Source organism: Leucopleurus acutus (assembly GCF_964270905.1).
Source record: "Leucopleurus acutus genome assembly, chromosome: 10".
Lineage (NCBI taxonomy): Eukaryota > Metazoa > Chordata > Mammalia > Artiodactyla > Delphinidae > Leucopleurus > Leucopleurus acutus.
Window position 1 is genome coordinate 102,078,329 of NC_139153.1, and position 10,813 is coordinate 102,089,141.

A 10,813-nucleotide genomic window follows, 5' to 3' on the forward strand; every position below is an offset into this window, starting at 1 on the left:
GTGGGAGGTGTTCTGTAAATAAAATGTTAGGAAGCTCAAATCCCGTATTGAAAATGAGCACCACGCCTTCTGAGTCTTCGCTTGAAAAATGTCTAAGATTTAAGTGTTGAGGGTTTTCCTTTTTATATCCAACATCCTCTTTCACATTTATTAGCTTCGTACTTTTATTTTCCTCAGTAAGAAGGTTGAAGTTTTAAAAATTGGATGGATTTTAAAAAAGAAATTCGATAAATTATTCTGCAGTGTTTCAGTTTACAGAGCCTCCGAAAGCAGCACTGTTCAGGGGAGGGAAACGATTCTTACACACTTGGTGGGGAATTTTTTGTTCTTTAAATCTTATATGCTCTTCCACGATAAGGGTAGGAACCGCTGAAGTTTGTTGTGTGCGCTGCATGTTGGTGAACCTTTACTGAATTCACAGTATAGCACCAGGAATTTAATTTCTGTCTCCTAATTTTTATAAATGAAAGCTAAGGTCAAAGCTTCATGGGAGCATCAGAAATACCGCTTATCCTGAATAAGTTAAAAAAAAAACAAATGGGACCGTTCCTAACTCTTCCTGTTTGTTAAGAAGTGTCTGTCTTTTTCAGTCGCTACTTTGACGAACCAAAGTTGGCCCCGTGGGTGACGTTGTCGGTTCAAGGCTTTGCAGACAGCCCTGTTTCCTGGAGAGAAAACGAACACGGTTTTCAAAAAGGAGGAGAACATTTATACAACTTTGTGGTTTTTAGTAATCGGGACTACTGGCTTCAGTTGGCTGTTGGGGCAAATGATGACTGTCCACCATGACAAGCACAGAGTGTAAAGTCGTGTTTGTTTACGTTTATGCTCGTTTTCCGTATTTCTCGGCAGTATAAGGACTGTGTGTTCACTCAGACTTGGGTGATGAGGACATTTCTCAGATCGGCGTCTGTTAGCATCTGCCCTGGACTCGGGCCCATCCTGTGACAGGCTTGCCGTCAGGTGGAAGCTCATAGCTGATTTCTCCCTGTCACTAAGAGCCCAGGGCGTGGGCTACTGCGTCGTAGCTTGGGCCACGATGGCCAGGGACTGGGGGTTATGGGACCACTGGGTAAGATGTGTGCTGTGATTGTGAGTTTCTCACATCATAATAACAAGAAATCCTTAACATCATACTTACCAGAGCCAGTTCCTGCATTAGTGCTGTTCATCTACTACCTCATTTAATTCTCACATCAGTCCTGTGAGGGAACAGAGTGTACATAAGCTACTGAAGTCACCTGCTTGTGGATTCAAGACTTGATCTCAGATCAGCTGGTTCCTGAGTGTGTGCTGAGTGTGTGCTCACTCTCCTGCTTCTGGGTCAGGAGGGATATTTGGATACTGTATATTCATATAGAACAAGTTGAATTTTGCAGTAACCTATAAGGGAAAAGAATCTGAAAAACATATATATGTGTGTGCGTGTGCGTGTGTGTGTGTATGTAAAACCGAATCACTGGGGCTTCCCCGGTGGCACAAGTGGTTGAGAATCCGCCTGCCAATGCGGAGGACACGGGTTCGATCCCTGGTCTGGGAAGATCCCACATGCCACGGAGCAACTAAGCCCGTGCGCCACAACTACTGAGCCTGTGCTCTAGAGCCCGTGAGCCACAACTACTGAGCTCGTGTGCCGCAACTACTGAAGCCCACGCGCCTAGAGCCCGTGCTCCACAATGAGAGAAGCCACTGCAATGAGAGGCCCGCGCACTGCAACAAAGAGTAGCCCCCGCTCGCCGCAACTAGAGAAAGCCTGCGCACAGCAACGAAGACCCAACACAGCCAAAAATAAATAAATAAATAAAATAAATTAAAAAAAAAAAACCGAATCACTGTGCTGTACACCTGAAACTGACATGACATCATAAATCAACTATACTTCAATTAAAAAAGAAAGTGACTTGCCTGGCGGTATAGTGGTTAGAACTCGTGCTTCCACCGCAGGGGGGCGTGGCTTCGATCCCTGGTTGGGGAACTAAGATCCCACATGCCACACAGCGTGGCCAAAAAATAAAAGTAAAAAACAAAGTTGAAAGAATTTATTTTTTCCCAGCAATACGGCTGATAAGGACCAACTGAAAACTACTTCAATTTCTGGAATACCTATCAAGAACCATTTTTTAAAATGTTTCAATGAGCTGCAGAATAAGAATTCTCAAAAGCTAAATAATTTATTTGGTCACATGGAATTAAATTAGAAATCAGTAACAGAAAGATCCTTGAAAATCCCAAGTATTTGGAAACAGAATAACTCACAAGTCAAAGAACAAATCTAAAGAGAAATTAGAAAGTAATTTGAAATGACTTAAAAAAAAAACTAGAATTTGTGGGTTCTTGCTAAAGCAGTACTTAGAGGGAAACTTGCAGCATTAAATGCTGTAAGGAAAGGAAGAAAGGAAAACAGGTCTCAAATCAGTGACCTCAGTTTCCACTTTAAGAAACAGTAAAAGAAGAGCAAATTAAATCCAAAGTCAGCAGAAGAAAAGGAATAATAAAGATCAAAGTGGTAACCAATGAAATAAAATAGAGAAAAATTAATCCAAAAGCTTGTTCTTTGGGAGAATCAATAAAATTGATAAATCTCCAGCCAGATTGGTGAGGGAAAAAAAAAGAGACCAATTACCAATATAAGGAATGGGAGAGGTAACGTGACTGAAGATCCCACAGATGTTAAAATAATAGGAACACCTTTATACCAATAAATTCAAGAACGTAGGTGAAATTGACAAATTCCTTGAAAGACACAAATTACCAGAGCTCACTCAAGAAGAAACAGGTAAAACCTTCCTATAACCCCAATGGGATGGCTTCAGTCGTGAGTTTTACCGAACATTTGAAGAAATAATACCAATTCTACACGAATACTGCCACTCATTCTATGGGGTCAGCATTACCCTGGTAGCAAAATTACCGAGGCATCCTGCCTGGGCAAACACATTGCAAGGAAAGAAAACACTACAAAACAAACATTCCTCATGAACATAGGTGCAAAACCTAAGCAAAAGTTTTAGTAAATTGAAACCTACGATATAGTAAAAAGGTAATATGGCCATGGGATTTATCCTGGGATTGCAGGATTGATTTAACATTCACATAATCATTTCAATCAATACTAGAAACGTATTTAACAAAATCCACCATCTAGTCCTGTTAAAAACTCTGGCAAACTGGGAATAAAGGGGACTTCTCCAATCTGATTAAAAGACATCTGCAAAAGCCCTACAGCTAACATCAGACTTAATTGTGAAGGGCTGAATACTTTTCCCCTAACATCAGGAAGCAATCAGGGATATCTCTGTTCATCGTTGTACTGGAGATTCTAGACTGCAGTCAGGCAAGAAACAGAACATCCAGATTGGCAAGAAAAAAATAAGATTGTCCTTTTTTCACAGATGACATGATCATCTATGTAGAAAATTCAGCGGAATCTATAAACAAGATACTAGAACTAATAAGTGAGTTTATCAAGGTTGCAGGATACAAAGCAGTGTACAAAAATCAATTATATTTCTATATGAACAATTAGAAAGTGAAATTAAAAATCATTTACAATAGCATAAAAATACTAGGTAGTTAGGAATAAATGACAAAAAATGTGAAAGACATACACTGAAAACTCTTAAATATTGCTATGATCAATTAAAGAAGACCTAAATAACTTGGGGTATATACTTTGTTCATGGGTCAGAAGACTCAGTATTGTTAAGATGTCATTTCAGGACTTCCCTGGTGGTGCAGGGGTTAAGAATCTGCCTGCCAATGCAGAGGACACAGGTTCGAGCCCTGGTCCAGGAAGATCCCACATGCCGCAGAGCAACTAAGCCCATGCACCACAACTACTGAGCCTGCACTCTAGAGCCTGTGTGCTGCAACTACTGAGCCTGTGCCCTAGAACCCGCGAGCCACAACTACTGAGCCTGTGCTCTAGAGCTCACGAGCCACAACTAATGAGCCCGTGTGCCACAACTACTGAAGCCCACGCACCTAGAGCCCATGCTCTGCAACAAGAGAAGCCATGGCGATGAGAAGCCCGCACACCACAAAGAAGAGTAGCCCTCGCTCGCCACAACTAGAGAAAGCCTGTGCGCAGCAACGAAGATCCAACACAGCCAAAAATAAAAGTAAAATAAAATAAATAAATTTATAAAAAAAGAAAAAAAGATGTCATTCCAAAATACAGATTCAATGTAGATTCAATATAGTCCCAGCAGGCTACTTTCTGTGTGTGTACATAAGTCGACAAGCTGATTCTAAAATTTTTGTAGAACTGCAAAGGACCTAGAGTAGCCTCCAGGGCTGTCTTGGAACTTGACAACACAGCACCAAAAGCCTCCAGCCGCCCCATTCTTTGTCCCTCAGCATGATGTAAACCCAGCCCAAGTAGGAAGTCAGGAGGTGTTTTTCAGTGTGTCCCCCTTGTGATCTGTAAGGGTGCCTGCCAACTGCGAAGAAGTTTCGTAATAAGGGACTTAATTGAGGAGGTGCCAGTTGACGTTGGAAATAAGATTTATTGCTGTTAATCCTTTGGAGTAATCCGGGGTTGACTAGTTTTTTTTCAAACTATATATTCCGGTTAATACCATGTTCAACTATTTTCCATATAAAATTAAAAAATAAAAATCTGGTATACAAGAGGGGTTGTAGAAGACTGAGTTGAGGAATTTATGTGAATAGGAAAACAGACTTGTAGATCTTTAGGGAACAAGTGTCAAGAGGTTTCTGGAAAAAAAGAAAGACCTACAAATTACCAAGGCAGTTTTCTTAAGTTTGAAGCAGGGGAAACGGTAACACAGCAACCGACCAAAAAAGCTATGCCAGAACCCTCCCTTTTAAGGAGCTAAGATTGTGCTCAAATTCTTTGTGTGTAATTTACTGGGACTTGGGGACCAGAAAGACCACTGCAAGCATATTCTTCAGAATCCAGATTAGGGGAAAAGTTCTATTCCTTGGGTGCAAAGTTACTGCTATATTCATCTTAATAAATCAAACTAAATGACTTGGCAGGAAGCCAAGTGTGACCCACACATTTCTAAAGAAATGACCAGAGATCGAAGATGATTATTTTCATCTCTTATAATTGAAGAAATATTTGTCTTGTTTTCCTGTTGCCCAAGGTTAGAGTTCTTTTCCTCCTTCTGGTATGTTGTCTCGAAACCCATGTGCCATTTTCACCACAAAGCTCCCTGGATTCTCCAGAGACAGAACTAATAGGAGATATATATATATATATATATATATATATATATATATATATGTATACACACACACACACAGTATATCAATCTTAAATATATGAATACATAGTCATATATAGTATTTATTATATAATATAAATATTTGCATATTGATTATATATAATGAAGATAATTATGTTGTATATTATATATAATATATTGTGCATATACATATTAATATATATTGTAAATACAGCTCTTCCTTGACTTATGATACTGTTACATCCTGATAAACCCATTACAATTTGAAATTATTTTAAGTCGAAGAGGCATTTAACACACCTGACCTGCCAAGCATCATAGCTTAGCCTAGCCTACCTTAAACATGCTCAGGACACTGACATTAGCCTACAGTCAGGCAGAATTATCTAACACAAAGCCTGTTGTATAATACAGTGTTGAATATCTCATGTGATTTATTAAATTCTGTACTGAAAGTGAAACAGAGTGTCTGGGTAGAGAATGGTTGCCAGTGTATCAGTTGTTCATCCTGGTGGTGGCATGGCTGCCTGGGAGCAGCCCAGCATCGCGAGAGAATATCTTACCGTGTGCACGTCGCTAGCCCTGGAAAAGATCAAGGTTTCTACTGAATGTGTATCACTTTCACACCATAGTAAAGTTGAAAAATGCTAAGTGGAACCCCGGGGGCACCATCTGCATTTATCGTGATGAATTGGCTCATGCAGTGGTGGAGGAGAAGAAGTCCTGCTACAGCTGCCCTCTGTGAGCCGTAGACCCAGGAGAACCGCTGGTGTCGTTCCGTCCAAGTCGGAAGCCCTGGGGACCAGGAGAGCCAATGGTGTGAGTCCCATCCAAGGGCAGAAGACACATGTCCTAGGTCAGCAGTCAGGCAGAGAGAGTAGAATTGTTCCTTTCTCGGCCTTTTTCTGTTCAGGCCCTCAAGGAGGGGAGGAGGCCCACCCACACTGAGGAGGTTAATCTGCTTTGCTGGGTCTGCTGATTCAAATGCTAATCTCATCCAGAAACCCCTTCCCAGACACCCCCAGAAATCACGTTTAGCCATAATATCTGGACACCCCATGATGCAGTCAAGTTGGCACGTCACACTCCATCATGAGTTACTTTGATCTGTTGTCATGTTTGTGGAGCCCCTGGTTTCCACTCAGTGGTTACTGGTGCTGAACAGGGAAGAACAAATCTGACTCCATATTGGGTCTGTTTCTCTAACCTTCGTATTCTGTTGCTTTTGCTACAAGTTAATCACCAAAGGGGTTGCTGCCTATAAGCTTAGATTATGCATCATGGCCCATCTCTGGGAACCCTGCCTCCCAGGTCACGAGCATTAAGCTAACATACCTTTGTTTAGCTCACAGGAAACATCCTGACCAGGCCCACCTGTGAAGGACTGCAGGGAGGAAGAAATGAACACCCCCCTCCGGAGGCTGACGGGAGCCAGGAAATGCTTGGCTTTGCTCCGTCCCCTTTTAGTATAAAAGAAGCCTGTGTTCTAACTCAGGGAAGATGGGTCTTTGGGGCACACGGTCACCACCTTCTCAGTCTGCTGGCTTTCCAGATGAAGTCTCTCTTTCTCGCCTCAGCAGCTCGTCTCTCCGTATCTTGGACTCGGCGACAATGGGGGCTGTGAGAGCAGAACAGATTGATGACAGATTTCTCCTTTTGAGGAAGAGACGCTTCAGGAGGACAACGGTCTCTGCCTGGACCAGCTCTTTGCTCAAGCTGACATGGTGACTATGACAGCTGATGGAGTTGGATGGGCACGCTGAAGATAGCTGGGACCTTCCGGGGAGGAAAGCCTGCAGGGGACCTCCTGGGCTTGGGGCTACTCTCCTTAGTTTAGGACGTTAGTTAGTAGTAAACTAAACTACTCTCCTTAGTTTAGGATGGGGAAGACTCGTGGGGAAAAGTGGTTGGACTTGGGGTGATTGGGGGATTTCCTTCTTTCTCTTTAACTATCTGTATCAGCCGGCTGAGTGCGAGAAGCTGTCGAAATCCGTCACCATCACCTGAGCCCTGTTAGCAGGTACGGCCTCAGTGAGAAGGTATAAATGGTCAGAAATTCGGGGTCTGGAAATCGGAGCTATCAGTCTTAGCATCTGTGAGCTCTTTCTGAGAAAACAACAGGCACAGAAAAAGGTACTATTTCTGGAGACTTTCTTTGTTTCCCTCAACTAATGAGGAAAGTTGGAGCCCTTTCCTTTGACTGATGAAGCGCTCACATCTGGGTCTTATTTCAGATCACAATTGCCAGCCTCCAGGTATCACGTTCTGTGAATCTTAGTGAGTCTCTCGGCTTTTAGGCCAAACTGCCTGACAGTCTTCCGGGTGAGGGACCCAGATAAGACTGGGAGGCTTGAGAAAGTAGGGCAATCTTTCGGCTTCACAAGCAGCCAGAATTTGTCATGTTTCTTTTAGCCTCTAACGGGCCTCAGTGTCTTTGTTCCTGAGGGAAAGTTGTGGGCATATAACGCCTACTGAGCTTCCCCAACTTGTCTCTGTGTCTCAGCTGGTAAACTTTGCCCCTGTTTCATTTTGAATCCATTCTGAAGTTCTCAGAATAAAAGTACCAGCCGGTATATTTGATTTCATAATAATAGCCGACATTCACTAAACACTAATTGTGTGTTCAGGCAGGCTAAGCATTCTGTATGCGTTCCATCAGCAAATGCCCGCTAAAGGCTTTTTTTTAAATTGAAGTATAGTGGATTTACAATGTTGTGTTAGTTTCAGGTGTACAGCAGTGATTCAGTTATACATATATATCTATTTTTCAGATTCTTTCCCCTTGTCAGTTATTACAAAAAATTGAATATAGTTCCCTGTGCTGTACCGTAGGTCCTTGCTGGTTACCTATTTTATATACAGTAGTGTGTATATGTTAATCCCAAACTCCTAAGTTATCCCTCCGCCCTTTCCCCTTTGGTAACCATAGTTTGTTTTCTATGTCTGGCCCACTAAAGACTCTTACAGCAGGTGTTACTCACATTCTGCTGATAAGGCTAGAGAACTCTTCCCTAGGCCAGGCAGCTCAGTAAGCAGTGAAATCAAAGTTGCGAATTACGTTTGTGTAGCTGGAGATTTTAAACAAACTCCCTTATTCATGTTTGAGATTTGGGAGGACACAAAGGGACTGCTTCAGTTCTCCATCGTGAGGTCGCAAATCTCCCCCAGACCTAGTGGCTTATAACAACAGTAATTTATTATTTCTCATGACACTGCCAGTTGACCAGGAGGTCTTGTCTCCCCTGATGGTGAGTTGGCTGGAAGGTCCAACATGGGCTCACTCCCGTGACCGGCTGTCGGTGCTGGAGGCCAACTGGCGCTGTTAGCTGGACACCTCAGTTCTCTCCTACATGGACCTCTCATGTGGCTGCTTGGGTTTCCTCACAGCAAGGTGACTGGGCTTTAAGAAGGAACGTTCCAAGAAGACAAGCCCCATTGTGAAAGTGCTTAGGAAAACTTTGCTTGCTAACGGCCCATGGGCCAAAGTTGGTCTCGTGGCCAAGCCCTGGGTCGATGTGGGAAGCTTTACAAGGACATGGATCCTGAGAGCTGGGGTTCACTGGGGTGGGGGTCATCAGTAACAGCTGGACTACAGGCATGATGGGATATTATTATTATTATTATTTTGCCTGAAAAGCATCCTTCTTTCCCCTTCAGGCTAATAGCAAAGCTCACCAATTAGCATTTCATGTTGCGTTTTCAGCCCTTCGCATATAAGTTCTGAAATTTTGAGCAGTGATGTTTAGGCTGTTGAACTGATCAGTAGTTGGCTAATTCAGTTATTAATTTAGTGAGAGTCTAGTGAGAGTTAACTTATTAACACACTTGATAGCTTGTGTAATAATCACAGAACCCTAGCAAGACGTGTTATTGTCTCTGCTTTACAGGTGAGGAGGTGCAGTCACCTGGCCCAGGTTGCACACCTGGTTCTCAGCAGATCTGGTCAGAGTGTCTGCTGGGCCCCAGAGCCGCGCTCCTTGTCGTGTCCCCCCCCCCCGCCCCCCCCAACCCGTGCTGAACACACACTGGGGAGCTGAGGAATCAACAGCACAGGCCGCCTGAAGGCTGCGGGGAGGAGTAAAGATCTTTTTAAAGTGAATCGCAGTTAAGTTGAGGAGGAAGCTCCTGGCAGCAAACGTCTGTAGCCTTTGGCTAATTTCTTGCTGATGTGTTAGACTCGTGGGCCTGGTCCTAACCCTTCTGCATCTCTAACTGTTTTTAAAAACAACATATAAAAGGGGACTTCCCTGGCGGTCCAGTGGTTAAGACTCCGCGCTTCCACTGCAGGGGGCGAGGGTGCGGTCCCTGGTCGGGGAACTAAGATCCCACATGCCGTGTAGTGCGGCCAAAAAAATTTGAAAAAAGAACAACTACATATAAAATATACGCAGCATAGGGCTTGCCTGGTGGCGCAGTGGTTGAGAGTCCGCCTGCCGATGCAGGGGACACGGGTTCGTGCCCCGGTCCGGGAAGATCCCACATGCCGCGGAGCGGCTGGGCCCGTGAGCCATGGCCGCTGAGCCTGCGCGTCCGGAGCCTGTGCTCCGCAACGGGAGAGGCCACAACAGTGAGAGGCCCGCGTACCGCAATATATATATATATATATATATATATATATATATATATATATACACACATATATACACGCAGCATAAAATGTACCAGCTTAACCAGTGATAGGCATCCAGCTCAGGGCATTACGTACACGGGCACTGTTGTGTGACCACCACCACTGATCCGCGAACTCTTTCATCATCCCAGATGGAAACTCCTGGCCCTCCATGACTTCTGAGCAGAAGAATTATTGGTGCCTTTTGAAACTTTATTTGGAAGCGAAGTGCTGGGTAAGTGCCCTTCATCTGGGTGTCCTGGGCTGGTCAGGAATGGGCACCTCAGAATCCCATCAGGTTGCCTCTGGAAGTCTTCCTAAAGTTCAGAGGTGCCCCGTGGGGTTCAAGGTCAGTGAAAAGGAAGCCACGGTTAGGGGTGTCAGGAGGTCGCTGGAGGGAGGTGGTCGTTATGGGCCGAATGGCGTCTCCCAAAATTCACATGTTGAAGTCCTAACTCACCAACTCCACTACCACCACCTGCACCTCAGAAGGTGAATGTGCTTGGAGATTAGGCCTTTAAAGAGGTGATTAAGGTAAAATGATGTCACATGGGTGGGACCTAAAGCCAGTGTAACTGGCATCCTCGTTAAAAAGGGAAATTAGGACTGACATACACGGAGGGAAGACCCTGTGAGGACACAGGAGACGGCCGTCTACAAGCCCAGGAGAGAGGCCTCGGAGAAGCCAGCCCTGTGACACCTTGATCTTGGACGTCTGGGCTCCAGAACTGTGAGCACGTAAATTCTGTGGATTAAGCCACTCCGTCTGGTGGTGCTTTGTTTTGGTCCACGCAGACTAACGTAGTGGGGAAGGACCCTGAGGCTTGGGGGCCGGCAAAGCTGTGGACCTCAGTCCTAAGAGGGGCCGAGGGGGAGGCACCTGGTGGTCACTTGGTGAGCAGTGGTTTCAGGGAAAGCGGTGGAGGTCATTCTTAAACGCTCCTACTGCGTGGTTCACTTGCTCTCGGTCAAAAGACCAGGATGTGAT

The 10,813-nt window shown here is 44.3% G+C and overlaps 1 protein-coding gene across 4 annotated transcripts in view; it reads left to right on the forward strand.

Moving 5' to 3' along the window:
• RPP40 (ribonuclease P/MRP subunit p40) overlaps positions 1-2,224 on the forward strand; it is a 46,048-nt gene extending 43,824 nt beyond the window's left edge. For all 4 annotated transcript variants that reach the window (XM_082848043.1, XM_082848042.1, XM_082848044.1 and 1 more), the window contains one exon: positions 591-2,224. In XM_082848043.1, the coding sequence (XP_082704169.1) occupies positions 591-789 (199 nt within the window). In that variant the 3' untranslated portion in view covers positions 790-2,224. The remainder of the gene's footprint in view (positions 1-590) is intronic.
• The last annotated feature ends 8,589 nt before the right edge of the window (positions 2,225-10,813 follow it).